Source organism: Ixodes scapularis, unplaced genomic scaffold (genome assembly GCF_016920785.2).
Source record: "Ixodes scapularis isolate PalLabHiFi unplaced genomic scaffold, ASM1692078v2 PGA_scaffold1__304_contigs__length_218370807, whole genome shotgun sequence".
NCBI lineage: Eukaryota > Metazoa > Arthropoda > Arachnida > Ixodida > Ixodidae > Ixodes > Ixodes scapularis.
The window spans coordinates 170,910,176-170,929,675 of NW_024609846.1; the positions used below are offsets into that span (position 1 = coordinate 170,910,176).

Below are 19,500 nucleotides of genomic sequence, written 5' to 3' on the forward strand. Positions count from 1 at the left end.
AGAGGAATTTCATACGTCACACCAATAGCACATTCGCGAAGCTGAGTTGTGTGGCACTTTGCGCATATTCGGAAGCTCAAATGAGTCGGCAGCGACAGAGAAAATATGCCCAAAGCGCCACGCATTCATTTTCGCGAATGTGCCATTGGTGGACTCCCCTTTTCTGTGGCAGGATGGACGTGGGCCAGACGGGGAGGTTCATCAATGGGGTGATTTCAGATAAGATCGACCAAAGGATGGCTAGTCGACATTTTCAAATCAACTGATGTTTTTATATGTTATTGTCTAGTGTCTGGTATGAACGAATCCAAACTTAGTTTTGACTAGAAAAAATACTTGGGGACAGGAAAAATCGTAAGGCATGAGGTAGTGGACAGTTGCATTAACGCGCACTGATGGAGGGGGCCCGTTTGAGAGTGAATAACTAAAGCGATAACATTAGGGGAACTCTAATACGTTTTAGGCGCAAACTATGGGTATAGCTTGCTTGTAGTATAAAGTAATCTTATTTATTTAAAATCTATTTATTTTTCTAAAAATTGACAAACATGCCTGCTCGAACGACAAAAGGCAAACTTTGCAGGTCTGTATCTCATGAAATAATTTAATCATTATGATATAATTTGCAGATATTATTCTACTAATATATAGCTCATATTTAAAAAATAGCTAAGGTATCTGTGTGATACAATAGTTTGGATATATTTAGTCAAACATGGAAAAAAAATCAAACAAAGAAAAATTCCGATGCGAATAAAAAAAAACACCACCCTCGATTTTTTTTTAAATTTAGGTAACCTGTTATACTCTATTTCGGCATTCATTTCCATTAAAAACATGTTGCATCATTTTATTGAGAAAGAAGATACAACTCCCCAAAGTAGGGTCCTTTTTCAAAGCCTACACTTAGCAGTGTTTTATACAAGAACTGACTCTGAGTTCCAGTTTCATTAAACCAACACACATCTTTTATATATTTTTATTCAGATGAGGCCAATGATAACTAAAGAAATCGTTCACACACTTAAATTAAGGAGAAACTACTGTGTACAAAGAGGTATCATATTACGGACTAGTGATCCGAGAAAAGATCATGCAGCCATCGGCCACTAGGAACTTTGTTTACTTTATTCTCCTGCGACACTATATGCTATTCCCTCTTCCGCTCTACCTTCATCTCTCTCTCTCTCTCTCTCATATATATCCCTGATATATATCTAGAACAAAAACATGTTCAAGCATTCCCTTTCTGCGTGGTAGTGTTCTGTGGCTAGCAAAAGTCATTTCCTCGCTAAGCTCACGATTATGGCAAAATAGTTGCCGGAAACCGCAGACGACACTCGTCGCTAGTTCTGGCAAAACGGCCGATACAATCTTTTTTTCGCATTTCCCCGCTCGCTGTCAAGGACAAGGGGGTTCGCTTCAACCAGCAAAACATGGCCGCCGACGCCTGTTTACTGAGCAGTCATGCCTGTCGCCATCTCACTCGCTGGCGTCACGGGCGATAATATCAGGCACAAAGGGGCACACCAACCGGCAGCATTATCCCCAAATACTCGAGCCTCGCGTAAATACATAGAGTGTAAACGCTGTCGCCATGTTATCGTAGTAGGACCGCCCCCCCCCCCCCCCCTCCCCCAACGGGGGACTGCAGTACGCGACGGCGTACTAACACAACGGCGACGATATCGACATCGCGGGCTCCGAATTTTCCCATAGTTCTACTCCATGGGCATTTCTCGAAACGCTTGATATTGTGTACGCCCGCCAGGAAGGATTTCAGGCGCGTAGTTAAGATAAGGCGGTTCTCCGCGGCAAAAGAAAGCAATTTCACAAAAGCTTAAAAGCGGCGGCGACGCGTGTGCGGTGAACGCTTGTAGTTTTGGTGTAGACAGGGTGTGTGTGTTCTCGTTGTTGACACCAGCCGGCGATAAGGCACTGCAGGCGGTAGCTCAGTACAGCAAGGGCTAATCCGAGTGACCATCAACGTAACCCCACCGCCAACCCCTCGCGAACCGGTCGCCGACATGGCTCAGGCTGTGTCATGAACCACGTGGTAGAAGCTCGGGTGCTTTCATATCAGCGCGTGGAGGGACGACAGTGCGATTCCGGAAAGTCTTTTTCGAAGGCCGCTGACCACAATTCTTTGTCTGGAGACTTTCCCTCTTTCTTCCTTTGACGTGGATCAAGCTTTGCCGACAGCCTCAGTTGTGACCTCTCTTTTCAAATGTACGTTTGCAGTGAGTGAGCTCCTCAGCCTCGGACTTGTCACTTGTGCACCCAGTAGTTCTTTCACTTGGCAATTATATGCTATCAGTTGGGGTTTAATTTCTATTATTTTGTGTATACATTATGAAGACGTCCTGGAGCTCCGAACGAGTGTTTTGTGCAGATTACTTTTGCAAACACAAAAAGACTATACCAAAGCAGCGGAATTTTCGAAGTGTTGGCGAGTTGGACCTAAACTCGTTGAAGCAAATTCTTCCGCCTGACTGTTCCACCAAAGTGAGTGCGACGGACTACCTGTGCTACCATTGATTCATGCACATCACTAAGCAAATCTCGATGCGAAGCTCAGAGCAGTGCCCTGACATATTTGTGCCAGCTGAAGAAGCAATTGAAGATCTAAATCGCAGCATACTACCTACAGATGTGTCGCCGCTGAGACAACCAAGCGTCGTAAGAAGTCGGGACAGGCCTGCCTATGTCAAGAGAAAGCAGACAGAACTGGAGCAGGTTGCTGTCAAGAATATACGCTCAAGGCTACGTATTGCGTACGACAGGGACGCACCATTGGGGTCGTCCGAACCAACATGCTCCACATGCACTGAGTGGGTGGACAACTTTCGGCAGGCCTTTGAAACCGCCACCTCTCTCCGGGAACGTTGTCAACTGCTTACACTCCTGCCGTCAACACTGACGAAGAATGAGGTTCAAAAGATGATTCCACAGGCCTCAATGTACCTCATCAGTAAATCCCGAAAACTCAAGGAAAAGCATGGCGTGTGGTATGAGCCGGATCCTTACACGAGGTGCAAGGTAAGCCCTGAGAACCTGTCTGCTGCCCTAGAGTACTTCACGAAAGACGAGCTACAATGTTCGCGCCAAAGTCCCAACCAGAAGGACGTCATCTCTGTCATGCTCAACGGAGAGAAAACGTTCGTGCCAAAGCGCTTCATGACACGCTCAATACGAGAGGCCTTCCGTATATACAAAGACAAGCATCCCGATTCCGGCGTTGGGCTAACGAAATTTTATTCGTTGCGCCCTAGATGGGTCCAATGTATTCCACACCAGGAAGTGTGCGTTTGTGTGCGCTGCGCCAATTATTATCTTTGTATTGCCGCTCTAGAGAACGTTACAGGCTCAACATTCAACACTGGTGAAATGAACTCGGCATTTCTGTGCGACCCAGCAACAGAACTGTGCCTTCAAGGAGACTGTGATCACTGCCCAAAAGGCCAGTTTCTTACACTCCAGGAACTTGATATCCCGGAGGATGAAGAGATTGTGCTTGCAACATGGGAGTCCGGCGACCTTGTGAAAAAAACTTTGGAACCGGAGACTTTCCTAAAAGTCATCCAAGTGACGGTTGGAAGTTGGGTACTTCACAACCATATCCGGCAAACGCAAGGTAAAGCGATCTACGATGAAAAACAGTGCATGCAACGCGGGAGCATTGTCTTTCATTTTGACTTTGCTGAAAACTGGACCATCGTGCTTCCTGACGAAGTGCAAGCATATCACTGGAAAAAAAAAAAACAAGTTTCGATATTTACATGTGTAGTGACGACAAGAAAATCTACAAACAGCTTTGCCATCATCAGTGAGGACCTGTGTCACGACGCCGCTCACGCTTGCTTGGCTCTAGAAAAAGTGAAGGAGTGGGTTGAAGACAACGTTGCGGTATACTCGTACGTGACGTACGTAAGTGACGGCGCCGCCAGTCATTTCAAGAATCGCTACCAGCTTCACAAATTTGCAAAGGACGATTGCCCACAAGCCCAGTGGTTATTTTCTGCATCTGGACATGGGAAAAATGCATGTGACGGAGTTGGCGGACTCGTGAAGCACCAGGCCACGCTGAACAACCTGAGAGAACGTTCAGTAAGCGCAATTCAGACGGCCAGGACAATGATGAGCGTTCTATCAAAGAAACTGAAAGGCGTGCATCTTGTATATCTGGACGAAAATGAGGTTGTTCGGTATCGTGAACAAAAAAAAAAGAAGAGTGGCTGACGGTGCGCGCCTTCCCTGGCATTCAGTCTTGGCACGCGTGGCGGCTCAGCAAGTCATCAACAGAAGGGACCTGTGACGTATATGTAGCACGGACAGTCGGATCTGCTTGGAAGCAACTTTATTAAATGGGTACAGCGAGGAAAACCTTAGCGTAAAGTGCCGAATTTGATTTCCCCAGGACTGCTCATTTTGAATGCAGGGACATCTTATTTATCACATTTTTCTTCACGGGGTATTTAACCTACTGTTTTTGTTGGTGGTTACTAATAATTTTTATCTGATCACTATAAAAAAAATCTCAAAATGTTATCCTCGAGCAGGATAAAATATATCGGCTTGCCACGATTCATTCATACACCGAGAGCATCGAAGCTGCTCCAGTTAGGCACTATGGCATCCGTCACCTGAAATTGTTTGTAGTCGTAAATACACAGCCAACCTAAATATCTTACTATTATATCTTTGTTTTTGTGTGTGGAAGTAAAGTTATTTATTTTACTCTAGATGTAAAATATACCGGAAGGTACAACTTCACACTGCATCATCTTTTCTCAAATCATTAGTCTCTAATATGATACCACTTTGTACGCTTATGCAAAATTCTGTATATAGTTTCTCCTCCCTTTTACTGTGTGACCGATCGCTCTTTTTATCAATGACCTCATCTGAATAAATGTATATAAAAGATTTGTGCAAGTTTCATGAAACTGGAACTCAGAGTCACTTCTTGTATAGGACACTGCTAAGTGTAGGCTTTGAAAAAGGACCCTACTTTGGGGAGTTGTTTCTTCTTTCACAGTGCAATGATGCAACATGTTATTAATAGAAATGAATGCCGAAATAGAGTATAACAGGGTACCCAAATTTATAAAAAATCAAAGGTGCTGTTTTTTTTTATTCGGATTGGAATTTTTCTTTGTTTGATTTTTTTCCCATGTTTGCCTAAATATATTGTAACTATTGTGTCACTCAGATACCTTATTTATTTTTTCAATAATAGCCATATATTAGTAAAATAATGTCTGCAAGTTATGTAATAATGATTAAATTATTTCATGAGATACAGATTTCCAAAGTTTGCCATTTGTCGTTTGAGCAGGCATGTTTGGCAATTTTTAGAAAACTAAGTAAATTTTTAATAAATATATTACTTTATATTACAAGCAAGTTGTACCCATAGTTTGTTTGTAAAAAGTTTTAAAATTCTCCTAATTTTATTGTTTTAATTATTCACTTTCAAACTTGCCCCCTCCATCAGTGCGCGTTATTGCAACTGTCCACCTCTCCCTGCCTTACGATTTTTCTTGTCTCCAAATTTTTTTTCTGGTCAAAACTAAGTGTGGATTCGTTTATACCAGACACTAGACAATGTCATATAAAAACATCAGTTGATTTAAAAATGTCGACCAGCCACCCTTTGGTCGATCTTATCTGAAATCACCCAATGACAGAATAAGGGAGCGTCCTGACCGCAACGGAACGGTCCCCGACTCGTCACTTGCCAGTCTACACTAGAACCGCTGGGAATGCAAACCAGATTTTAAAGCGACTAAAGTGGCTAGCAAATGAAAAACAAAAATGGCGCGCGAGATTCATGAAGCCCTCCATATCAATTAGCTGGCAACGATGTCTGCTTGAGCGCCCCTTCTCCAGCGCTGTCTGGTAAAGAGTTTGCGTATATCATCTGTCCATGCCTTTGGTCGTTTTACTTCAAGAAGATTATAATGATCCTTGGTGGCTTGCACTAGAAAAGGGTGTAAGTAGGTGCAGATCTCACCGTACAGCATCGGGTCCTTGCTGAATCCGTCCAGGCTGGAGCTTCCCTTCCAGTTAAAGGTGTAGCACATGTAGTGCGGCAGCCTCGAGAAAGACTGGGTTATGTTTCTGTAAATTCAGGTACTTAAGTCTATCGGTTTTATCAATCAATATTATCTCTCACCTAAAGAACGTTAAGCGGCTGATACTTGTTTATTGTGAAGAAAACAGTTGAGACCAATAATCAGAAAGGTGAACAGACAAAATATTTTACAGTGAAACTGTATATGACTCGCAGGTCGGAAATCTGGAATTTTTTCGTGTCGTCGTCCTCACACACACACACACAAAAGACTATTTAGCGATTGAAGCGAAAAGTGCATATCGCGCATATAACATACAACACAGCATTCGTTTCAATAATGAGCAAGCACAAAACAAGCATCCGAACCACAGAATTCGTGATAAGGCGCTCCTGATAACAATGCCAAGCTCCTGGCGCTCACCGCATACCTTTCCCGGTAAAGGTTACTGTTGCACGCACTGCCGCGGCGACGGTAGCTTGCGACGTAGGGAGTGGCGTTACTAGCCTTTGTGGCTTTGTGGTTTACAAAAATATTCGAACATTTTTAGCAGATGTCGCGCTTCTTTGTTGCGTTAACCTGGATAATTGGGGGTTAAACGTCTCATCGACATTTCAAGCAGGGGTGTTTGGGTAAGCTTTGTTCATTCCTTTGATGAACCGGAAGTTCTCTGGGACGTCGAGGACTGGGGCACTGCCTGGTGGCGTTTGCCATGAAAAGCGTCTATAGTGCAGTGGGCAATCGTTGCAGGTGATACCACAGCTTCGCTGGCAAACCACCTCCACAGCGTGGATTGGAGCCCCAAATGTTTTGAAGCATTATCTCAACACATTTGTTTTAAAGTTAATAATAATGTAGTTCTTATATAGTTAAAAATGTTATGCAGTCGCGCATTTAGATATAATCTATTTCAAAATGTACTTAAGAATACACGGAAGGTTGCTTCAGGTACTACTTACTTTTCACAGTAAGGTTTGTTCTAGAAATAGACAACACTTTTATACAATGAGTATGTGACTGATGTCGAAGCAATATTTGAACTATAGAAAAAATTAAAATAGACAGCGAAAAATAACTTCCCAATATTTTATTCTTTACTTTTTTAGAAACACAATTATCCGTGTCTATACAATGCCAAACTGTATTCTCGTTTCAAACTCGAGAAACAGTGTCCGGTTCAGCAGATGGTGCAAAAGAAGGGCAGTTCAATAAACACTTTTTGTAAATCTCGTTTCTAGACTGGCAGCGTCGTAATCAACCAGAGACACCTAGAATATCCACTCACGTTATTCCAATATTGTTGGATACAAAGACGCCTCATTCCAGACATTTGATACCAAAAGTATTTTAATTTGCTAGTCGGATCCCCTTTGCTTAGGATGCACCAACTAGCTAAGCAATGCACTTTACTATATTACATTTCTAGCAGTACTGCACCATTCGCTGTCATATTTTGTGCAAGCATATGCTTTTCATTTTGGTAGATGCCGCAAAATTAACGGCAGAAAGGTTCATAGCACCTCAATATCATCGTGAACAAGCGATCGCCGTTTTTTTATTGTTTTTAATCGAAATGGGGCTGTCAAAACTATTATATTGCGCCGGAAAGTGCTTATTTGGGGAACTAACCTAAGCGGAGAAAATGTCCGCCAATACCTTGGAGAAGCCAAATGGAAAAAAAGTCCCGATGTTCTGTGTGCGCTGACGGTGTTGCATAGTGCATCTCGTCGTAGCTGAATAATACTATCTTGTAGCAATGCAGATATAGTTACCAAGAATTGAATGCATCTATACACGTTTACAAGCTACCATTTTAAGCGATGATTGCGCCGCGTAACGTTTCCGCCACCTTGGGGTTTGCTATAGGGGCATTTCATTGGGGTGCGCGAATGTGGGCCAACCAGGAAATGCAGTAGCCATGATGGGTTCTGCGTCGCGAATATTATTCGTTTGAAGATTTCGTCTTCGTATTTTTTGTAAACTATGTAATGCATATCTCTAGACCATTAACTTGTCCTTGGCGACGTCAACCTCAAGCCAGTTCAAAGAGGTACACTAAAAAGTGCAGTTAAAATAAAACTTTGTCGTAAATTGTAATGCATCTGAAAATTACGAGTTAATTTTTAACTTCACCTCTCTTAGTTATAGGGCGTTCACTTTCACGGGTTTGGCTGCCGATTTCAAGGTGTAGGTTTCCCGGTGTGGTCAGCTTAAAGGCTACTTTGCCGATTTTTTCTTCGTAGTTCTTAACTTGCCTCAACAATTCACAACACATCCCGCCGCAGAACCATATGGCTCATATGGCTGAACTAGTAACTCATTAATTACGTCAAAACAAATTGTTTTTGCGAAGGTATGTAATTTACAATTTTGATCCTCATTGTACTTCTTTTTTATTATTTTCTTAACAAAATATTTGTGCGAAAAACCGGACAAAATTACGCTAGCGGCAGGCCCAGGTGTACATGTCGTGCCGTGTTTCAAAATGATTACAAGGAGTTTAATGTGCAAAAACTGCTGCGCAATCCATCTTAGCACTCGCTCAGCAGCACAGAAATGCGCGAAATACTTTGTTTTCTAGAATGTCTGCTCGCGCCTGCCAGTGATGTCACGTTACCGGAACTTACAGGGGTGCTGGTATTTACATCGCGCTCATTTCCCGTTTCCTCAGTGTTCATAATATAATGTCGTGAAAGTGAATCCCGGGCACCCAAAAGGTGTAGAGTTTTAGAGCGCAGCTCTTAGGCGCCCGTTTGCGGCCTGAGCGGCGTCGCCGTCGCCGTCGGCGTAACCGCGCGGTGCATTATGGGACATTTCCCATGATGCACCGCGTGGGGAGGAGGACCAGGAGGACGAGGGGGAGGGGAGGGGGAGGAGGAGGGATGGAGGAGGGGGAAGAGCAGGAGGAAAGAGGGGAGGAGGAGGGAGGGGGAGGACGATGAGAAGGAAAGGAGCTTGAAGGATGAGGGAAGGGGAGGTGAAGGAGGAGGATGTGAGAGAGGGGGAGGAGAGTAGGAGGAGGAGGAAAAGGAGAGAGGAGGGGTATACCCTCCCCTCAGTACCCTTGCCTCCTCCTCCTCAAGAGCCGCGCTCTAATTCGGCATTACAGAGTGTTGTAAACGTCTTTCATTTTTTGTCGCTCAAAAAATGGGCGGTATTCTCCACTATATTTCAACTTGTCAAATTAAAATTCTGTCCTGCCAGGTTTAATAATTGGCTTTGTCAACATCTTCGGCTAAGTAGAAAGATACAAGCACTGTTATTTCCATATTTGACTCGGAAAAATTGCCCCAATGTTAACGATCTGTTAGCCGGTACAACCTGTTCTCTGCACCCGCAGTAGCGGTCTCGATAATACTGAGTTGTCCAGTGGGCTTGTACCCTGGTTGCAGGAGCACATTTAACCGCAGTTAAGTGGGATTGAAGTATGGGCAGTAATAGCTAACCATACTTAAAGGTGCACTGAAATGTTTTGTAGCGTGAGCTACACTGGCCGAGGTTGAGCAGTTTCGCGTGGCTCGCATAATGAGCCGGGCTCCGTGCTGCGCATGCGCGAGGAGCAGTTACGTCACACGGCGCACAGCTGGCGCGCCGGAGCCGCCGCCGCCGCCGCGCTCGCCTCGCCGGTCTTCGCATTCCAGAGGAGTGACGTCATAGCCGCGGCAGACGCACTGGCGCCGCCGCGTGCCCAGCTGTGTGCCTCCGTTGCGCAGTAGCCAACTCTGACGCTGCACCGGAGCTGCTTGATAGCGCCTCTCATTTTGTGCGCATAAGCTCACGCTACGTATATCCTGGCATAGCCGAGCTAAGCCACCGCAATTTTTTTAGGTCGTCATCTTGTGGTGAAAGCATCCGAAAATCTAAATACTACAATCGTGCGTGGCCTCTTTCCCTGTTTAAAATTAAGAAGATAAAAACTACCTATAGCGGACGCTAAAGGCACTTAAGACTGGTTACGAGTAGCGCGTCACGTCTTCCATTATCACACGGCGCTCCGGCAGTGACATCACGCTCCCCCACTGCGCAGGCGCGGTGAACCCCTGTGGCTCCATGGCTTCCGTGACGATGAATCTGCGTTTCTGAGCTTTTCTTTGTGTGTTTATTTCTGAATCGCGTCAGCTTTGACCTTGAGCGCCCTGCCGGCTTCCGTGACGATGCATCTGCGTTGATGTGCTTTTCTTTGCGTTTTATTTCGGAGGCGCGTCCGCTTTGACCTTGAGCGCCCTGCCGGCTTCCGTGACGATGCATCTGCGTTGATGTGCTTTTCTTTGCGTTTTATTTCTGAATCGCGTCCGCTTTGACCTTGAGCGCCCTGCCGGCTTCCGTGACGATGCATCTGCGTTGATGTGCCTTTCTTTGCGTTTTATTTCAGAGGCGCGTCCGCTTTGACCTTGAGCGCCCTGCCGGCTTCCGTGACGATGCATCTGCGTCGATGTGCTTTTCTTTGCGTTTTATTTCGGAGGCGCGTTCGCTTTGACCTTGAGCGCCCTGCCGGCTTCCGTGACGATGCATCTGCGTTGATGTGCTTTTCTTTGCGTTTTATTTCGGAGGCGCATCCGCTTTGACCTTGAGCACCCCGCCGGCTTCAGTGACGAAGTATCTGCGTTGCTAAGCTTTTGGCCAATGGGAATTTGACTGCCATTTGGCTGCTACAGACGGTCACAGACAACGCCTGCTTCGCTCCATGGGACAGCTAGTGCTTTCGCATTAAGAATGTTTATTGGTAGCGGGCACGCCCGCTACCATTACTCGGGTAAATTCCCCCAGTAAAACAGTCGACTAATGTGCACGCGCGTGGACGGATCAGCGGAGTGGTTCCGGATCCCAAGTAGCCCCAAGCTGCCGCTGTCTCGGACAAACTACGTTTGAGCAGCTGTTTGCGCGTGCACGTGATGATTCATAATCTGGAGCAGTTAGAATTTTGAATCCTTCGACGGACAAGGCTGTTTATACTCCAACGTCAACGAACGCAACACGAGCCAGAGCAAAACGACGTGGCTACCGTGTGTTTCCATTTCCTGGTCGGTACAAATCATGCGATCGGTATGCCTGATTCGTCCATGTCGTGTGGTCATGCTTCAAAGCAGCGACTTGAGGTAGTGGTTAGCAGTTCGAAAACAAGAAAATTACGGGGTTAACGAGTGTACACTAGCTTCCTCAAGGAAAATCTCAGAAAGTTTTGGGCGCATTTCACGAAAAAGAGTGTAACAATTAAAGATAATATTCATAACGGGCTGACGCTTGTCGATGAACAGTGCATCGCTAGAGAGTTTAATCATTTCTTTTCATCCGTGTCCACTCTCGATAGCTCTGCCTTGCCATCATTCACGTATGACAGTAACGGAATCAGCGATTCAGTAGTCACTACAGAAGAGATCTTCGATAGCCTTCTACGGTTACACATTAAAAAGTCGTGTGGACGGGATGGAATTCCTAACGCTTTCCTTAAAAAGTACGCCGAATGGTGTTCCAAGTTTTTTTATGTTATTTATTCTTGCAGTTGGAGAACAGGTCAGTTTCCACAAGATTTGGAAAGTAGCCAAAATAGTACCTATATATAAGAGTGGTGCGAAAAAGAGCGTTTTCAATTTACCTGTATCGTTGTTAAGTACGATTGGGGAAAGATGAAATGCGAACACAGGAGCGCGTGGCTGGCTGTACATGCTGCGCCGCCTGGAAGTGAACCTAGGGGCGAGGGTGCGTGGCCTACTTCGATGTGTTCACGTCCCTCGATTGGCGCTCCCCCAGCTTCGGCAGTGCGCCTCTCAGTGCGCTGAAAGCTGTCACCGCTATCTTTGCTTGCTCGGCGAGTGCGGCGAGCTTCTTTGCACCGCACGCGCTGAGCCAGCAAAGATAGCTGTGATAGCTTTCAGCGCACTAAGAGGCGCACTGCTGAAGCTTGGGGAGCGCAGAGGGAGGGGCGTGAACACATCGAAGTAGGCCACACAGCCTCGCTCCAAGGCTCACTTCCAGGTGGCGCATCCTGTACCGCGAGCCACGCGCTCCTCTGTTCGCATTTCATTTTTCCCCGATAGTACATGTAGCAAGTTTCTTGAACATTTTATTTTCAAGCACATCATAACTTTCCTAGAATCCACATCGTTTATAATAGATGAACAACACGGGTTTCGTAGAGGGTGCTCGACTGTGACACAACTTCTTCCTACGGTTCATATTTTTGGTACAGTAATCGATAATGGTGGTCAGGTTGATACTATTTTCTTAGGTTTCGCAAAGGCATTCCACAGGGTTTCCCATGGCAAGTTACTACATAAGCTGATCGTACTAGATAATAACAACCTCTTGGCATGGTTAGACTCTTAACTTACTTACCATAAAAGTTCGTGTCTGTGGGCAATGCAGAATCCATTGAATTACCTGTGCTATCTGGAGTGCCCCAGGGATCGGTACTCGGTCCATTGCTGTTTTTAGTTTTTATGAAAGATCAGATGGTGGATTAACCCTCGATACAGTGTCGTTTTTTTTTTTTTTTTTTGCAGATGACTGTGTATTGTTTTCCAAAATAGATTGCGTTCCTGATCAAACATGTTTAGATGATAGCTTTAAAATTATTTCATTGTAGTATCAAAAATGGCAAATGGACTTGAACGTTAAGAAATGTGCGCAAATGACACCAAAGCTGAAGAAGGTACCGCTTTTCCCCCCTATACTATCAACTCCTATGCGTTGGCAGTGGTCCACGACTACAAGTATCTAGGTGTCACAATTGCCTCTTACTTAAGCTGGTCCCTTCACATCGGGCAGGTTGTTGCCCAAGCGTCCAGAAAGCTGAGGTCACTGCAGAGGACTAGGTTTCACTACACTCCTGGAACGAAGCTAACAGCGTATAGAACACTAATTCGTCGTTTACTAGATGATGCCGACATATTATGGGACCCGCATTCACAATCGTAAATAAACCAGTTTGAGGGGGTTCAAAGAAAGTCTCTTAGACTCATTTATAATTCATATGGCCAAGAAGCACATGTCTCACCATTGTACACTGCGTCTGGACTGCCTGAGTTGTCATGCCGAAGGAAAGTAAATCGCCTAAAATTTCTACATCACATTATACACAACAAACCGTGTTTAAAGTTCGACTACTATCTTCAGTTTAACTTGAGCCGTGACACCTGACATAAGCATGAGAAACTATTTCGTGAGTTTCATTGCAGGAAAGACATTTTAAAATATTCTTTTTTTCCGCGTACTGTTTGTGAGTGGAACGAGTGGCCCCGCATCGGGATGGACATTGCCTCCTTCGCTTCACTCTCTAATGCCATTGAGGAACTTTTTTTTTGTTTGAATGAACCGTACGGAATAAGATGCTTACGCGTTTTACTGTACGTTTATAACTACTTATTTGTTTTGCTGACCTTTTTTCTTTCGTCTACTCCATGCCTTGGCCCTCAAGAGTGGGCCGGCAGTATCTTTAAAATAAATAAATTAATTAATTTTCACCGAAATTTCACACACATGTTGAAGGAAAAACAAAAGTAAAAACCAAATATCGCGTCCGTAGGAGCTAGTCGCTTGGCGGGTTCGCCGGAGTCGTGTCAAATCGACTCCGGTGAATTTGTCGGAACACTTTGATGGAAGCGTTGCACTCGATATTCCACAACGACCTCTTCCTTACCGCTACTATCGTTTACGAGACAAACGTTTCCACCACTCCTACCGGACAAGTTACATCTGGTTTCCTGTTTTTTTCTGGCACCGAAGACCACCCGAAAAGGGGCTTAACCTTTCTAATTTTTGCTGAGCTTTGAAAAATAAATTTACACCCAACCTTTTTGCCACTGATATAAAGTTATCAAAGATTTCATGGTAGTAAGGCAAAGAGACAACATTCTTCGCAACCGGCTTTTCTACAGGAGCCGGATTAAGCCTTCCTAAATCCTTGAGCGTTATTATCAATTACATCCTGGTGATGGCCCGCTTCCGAAAGACGCAACTTTTGCAACTCAACTGCTTCTCCAACCCAATGCATCCAAGATTTTTCGCAGGCGTTATCCACCCCAGACGCAATTACACCCCTCTTAACTACTTTCGAGTGACAGCTGCCAGCTGCCAACAGAGGCTTTGCTGATCCCTTGCTGCACCTCCACCACAGGACCTTTTCTGGGTTGTGCATGATTACCCGCGTGCAGGGTCCCTGTCGCAAAAGTCCCACGTCTGCCAGAGAGAGACCCAGCACGCGCCCTCTTCTCTGATCTCCTTTCGCCTTTACAGCGGCCTCGTTCTTTGGCAATTTGACGGGCTTTCTAGAATGAAGGAGGCTGGCGACGCGCATTTCAGCCGCGGCACGTGGTGGTCAGGAGACGAACGAGAAGCTTACTCTTCCGGGAAGCCGCTGGGGAAGATGGACATGCCGGGGTTGTCCATGACGACCTGCAGTATGTCCGAAGAGCTCATGGCCAGCTCCCCGACCTTGTCGCCCTTTTCGAGAATGGCCTCCACTCGTCCGCGGAGCTCCTGCGGGGTGAAAGGAGTCCACGTTTTCGTTCCCGAACAAGTTGCACGGACTCGAAGCAGATGAAGGAGGAGGGAGGTGATCTGAATTCGGCCTCGTCCGAGAACCGGAACCCCTGCCAGCAACGCCTCTTATTAAGCCACGACCGCACTGCTGATGCACTATGATACAAAAGACCGCCTGCAGACAATGTATTAGATTTCTTTTTCTCGTGTGACGATCATAATGGTCATACGCAGGCTGTCTGCGGACATGTTGGAGGCTTAAAAATGCACGAAGCAAGCGTGCCTAGAATTTGCTCGAGGCCTGTCTGTAGATACTTCGGTCATCGTGTGTGAAGCGGACACCATGTCTTTTATACGAGGTATGAGCAGCGCCATTCCGGCTTCATGCTGCGTGTCACCATCGGTCAGGGCGCACTAGATGTCGTGGCGTCGCCGCGTACAAAAGGTGTTTCCACGTCATATCATGCACTGATGGTCCGGGTCATTTCTGTTTTTTTATGTAAATATAAGACGTTAAAGCCACGTTCTTGGGAGAAAGAGGGAGCATAAACTTTATTTCTACACGCGTGGTCCGGCGCTCGTTAAGAAAGTTCTGGGGTGACTACAATTTCTGAGCATTCAGCTATATGCGAACGCCGCAGCCAATTTTCTTCCGGAGATATAAAATTTCGAAGCTCGACGCGTGGAGATTGAAAAAGTTCGCAGGGTACTTTACATGCACCGCCGTCAATTTCACAGTGAAGCATGCACGTAGTAACATTTTTTTCTAATTATTTAACGAAAGGTTTACGACATGTACGCAGAATGGTAAAAAAATACAATAATTACTTCTATGGGAACAAATTTATGAAACACTGCGAATAAACATGTTTTCGAGACACGTTCACAAATGATTTCCAACGAATTACTTCATATAAAACGACGTAAAATATATAAAAAGGATCACCTTTAAATGCATTTTACAAAAATATAAGGACAAAATATGCTTCTCTCTTAGTGTAGGTCTAGCACTAAGGCAGAAACGCAGCTCATATTTTTTTATTTTTTTTGTGGCAAAATTGCACGTTTTAACATTTAAAGAGGCTTCCACTTTTTTTAATTTTCTGTAATCGTTTACAGTTACATGAACTAACTTGTGATGGCAAAACATTACGTAACATATGACGTCCTTAGAGTGGGGTCACACTGCTTATACATCCTACAAAAGACAGTCTGCATACAGATTCGAACATGAATCACCGCGAGATTCGTGCTTCAAATGCCGCATGGCAATGACTTCGAGGAAAAACTTGGCACGCGGAATTGGAACCGGGGATATGGCGGCGATTCGTGTTTGCAGGCTGTCTTCTGCATGAAGTATGAGCAATGTGACTCCGGCTTTAGAGAAAAGTGACAACAAACGATCACTCAAACTGAACTAGCTTGTCTACGCTATAGCGCCTTTGCAGCATGACGTCGGCTCCATTCTTGAACCGACAAAGAGTGTACAACGGTGCTGCTCTATCGTAGGGTGTAAAAAACCTGGGTGTCCCTAGTTTAGCTTTATATTTGTTTTAGAGCGCAGCTGTTAGGCGCCAGTTTCCGGCTTGAGCGGCGTCGCCGTCGGCGTAACCATGAGGTCACGTGATCCCCGTGAGATCACGAGGGTCACGTGTCCTCACGGTTACGCCGACGCCGCTCGGAGAGAGGAGTAGCAGGCAGGATGAGGAGGTGAGGAGGAGGAAGGAGGGGTATACCCTCCCCCTTTAGTTCCCTTCCCTCCTCCTCCTCATGAGCTGAGCTCAAATTCGGCGTTACAGGGAGTTGTAAACGGCTTTCATTTCTTCCTTTCGTGGCCACCTAACCCCCCCCCCCCCCCCCCCTTTTTCAAAACACGTCGAACTTGAGTGTATTTGACGGAGCGCCGTAAAAGCCTGCGCATTCCTTATATGTCTACAATGTGGATGGATTTAACAGTCTTCAATTATTCCCATCAAATATTTATTCTTTTCCCTACATTTTCCCTTTGGCAGGAACTAATATTACATCAACCCTTCTTTTCTGCGATGCGTAGTTTTCACTTGAACGTGTTGGCCTACGTTAAGTGAAAAGCCCTGTATGTACAGGTGAGTGCTTCTCCTAAGGACATGACTTTCATATGGTCTATCATATATTGTACTGAAATATACAAAATATAACCCGGACCATCGCTGTACCAACTGACATAGAAGCACCCAACCACAAAACTTTCACGATTACTAAAATCTACCTGTATTCCATTGGGTATGCATGCATACTTATTACTTAAAAAGGGTAGGTAGGTTTGTTTGTCGTCGCACAATGTTGAACAACAAGGTAAAGGGACTCTCTGGATGCTACTCCCATAGCCTCGCTCTACCGGTGATAGACCTTCCTCGTGTGAGGGCTTTGGCCCCACGGTAATGTGCTGTTAATAATACAGTTCTCAACTGCCTGCAGCAGTGGCGTCCGCCCACATTCCTTCCTGAGCTAATGGCCCATGGGAGGGGATGGGGGTCTTAGGAGACAACGCAAGAAAGCACAAATATAAAACTAAATAAGCTAGAGGCAGCATGACTTTCTATAACCTACGATAGAGCAGCACCGTTGTACAGCCTTTGTCGGTTGTAAAAAAAAAAGGTCTCTTTAGAGCTCACGTAGTGCGGAAAAACCCGTATAATGAAGAAAAGCTAGCTCACTTTGAGCCAAGGTTTTTTGTCATTTTTCTCTTAAGGAAGTCATACGTTACTCAATATTTTGACATCACAAGTTAGCTCAAGTAACTCTTTTCAGTTAAGGATCGTTAAGAAAAAAAAATTTTTTCTCGTTATTGACGTTTTGTTTTGACACATATAGATAAATGAGCTGCGTTTCTTAATCAATAACAAAACCACAATAACAGCGAAGCATACGTTTCTTACATATTCGTAAAATGCATTTTTAGGATGATCATTTTGATATATTTTGCGTCGTTTCATATAAAGCAGTTCGTTGGTAAATAATTTGTGAATGTGTCTCTAAAACGCGTTTATTTGACCTAAGTCGTTTTTCTTTTTGTTGTGTCTTTTTGTGGAAATATTTGGTGGTAATTTTTAATATTTCGTGTACATGTTGTAAACCTTTCATAACATAAGTAGAAAAAATTATTACTACGTGCATGCTTCGGTGTGAACTGGACGGCTGTGCAAATACCACAGCGAGACCTTGGCAATCTCTACTCCTCGAGCTTCGTAATTTTATATCTCCGAAAGAACACTAGCTACGGTATTCGCATATAGCTGAATGCTCCTTTCAAGAACACGGCTCTATTTCCTGGAACCCACACGGCAGCCCGGTGAGTTGGAGCTCACACATCCAGTGAGGTCCCGGTGAACCGACCGTAAGGTCGCGACACCTCATCTGGCTACACCCCATAGACTAGTCGGCCCCGCGCGCAGCCTACAGGTGTGTTCGTGTTTGTAGCGCCCAAGGGAAGTGACCCATGGAGAGACTCGTCTCGGACCTCCTTTCATTGAACTTACAACTCTGTTTTGTGTGTACCGAGCGTCGAGCTCGAGTTCCGCCGTAACCCGAGCTCGCAGTGGAAGGTGCATTACTTCATCGCTGACATCACGTCAACAAAAATAAAAGTAACCGTTTCAAAAAAAAAAAAAAATATATATATATATGTGTGTGTGTGTTTGTGTGTATGTGTGTGTGAGAGAGTGCGTGCGTGCGTGCGTGTGCGTGCGTGCGTGTGCGTGCTTGCGTACGCGCGTGCGTGCGTGCTTGTGTGCGTGTGGAGTTGCGGAGTAGCGGAGGAAAAAGACGACAACGTTCGGTTAAATCGGAAGTGTTTTTTTTTTCATTTACCTTCTGATTGAAACATTCTTACGAAAGTCTTGGCTAACCTATCCTGATCATTTTGCTGTTCCCCGTGGTCCGGGCCGTCAACTGCCTGGTCTGCAGCCGACGGTGAGTTCCTGGAAACAGCACCCAGCCCTACACTAAGCTCTGTCGGCTCGGCATAAAACAGCTTTGTCAGTAGTCGACGTTCCAAAGACTCCGATCATGACTCAACCACCTCCAAGGCAATCTGAGAGCGAGACTGGAGGTCTGCTGCTGTCCAACGCTCTTATAAAAGATACAGCAACTCTAGGACCCTCATCGGACATCCTCGGCAGATAACTATCAATCCTAGTCAAACGGCCAAGCACAGACAAAACCGAAAAAAAAAATTTGAAGATGCTTGCTACTCGGTGCGTGACTCAATTGAACTGGATGAGGACAAGATTCCATTCACCCTGGTATCTTAAAAGAGAGACCGCCCGGCCAGGATACCTGTCGTGTTCAAGCCAGTCACAAGTGAGCAGTCCTTCAGGGGTAGAAATTTCAGTGCCGTTGCTAATGAGATTCTCAACATCACAAGAGAAAAACTCCCTTCTCACCATACCGACAAAGATGATAGTATGCCTGCTTGCGTCGCGTCACTTCAAGCGGCGAACACGTTCCTGGCAGTGACGTCACCCTGTGTAATGGAAGTGACAAGTGCACCCTATTCATACTCCCGGAGCCTCTGGGAGATCAAGGGAGTACCCGTAGAGCATTCGGACTGTGAGCTGCTGGTTTACCTAAAAGATTTCGGAGTCATCTTCGTTCAACGCCAAGCGCCTTACCGACTTCAAGACGACGGTAACATTGAACACCGCAAGACGGAGAGCATGCTTCTTTACTTTCGACCTGACCGTGAAATGCCTTTAGCGTACCTTACTGGGATTCACAAGTCACCCGGTAAATGCAGTACTTTGGCCCACCAGTACAATGCTTTAGGTGTCAAAGCTGCGGCGGCATAGCAAGGTTTTGCCGTGGATCGCAACGCTGTAAAGTGTTTGCAGAAGCTCATAGCCACAAAGAATACACCTCCAGACGAGAAGCAAAGTGCCCAAATTGCGGAGGTGGACATTCTGCC

At 45.4% G+C, this 19,500-nt stretch overlaps 1 protein-coding gene across 1 annotated transcript in view; it reads right to left on the reverse strand.

Annotated features, from left to right (window-relative positions):
• LOC8039566 overlaps positions 1-19,500 on the reverse strand; it is a 298,351-nt gene that overhangs the window by 253,578 nt on the left and 25,273 nt on the right. Inside the window, exons 2-3 of the mRNA XM_042290402.1 lie at positions 14,416-14,552; positions 6,017-6,123 (exon numbers count right to left, since the gene is read on the reverse strand). Coding sequence (XP_042146336.1) covers positions 6,017-6,123; positions 14,416-14,492 — 184 coding nt within the window. The 5' untranslated portion in view covers positions 14,493-14,552. The remainder of the gene's footprint in view (positions 1-6,016; positions 6,124-14,415; positions 14,553-19,500) is intronic.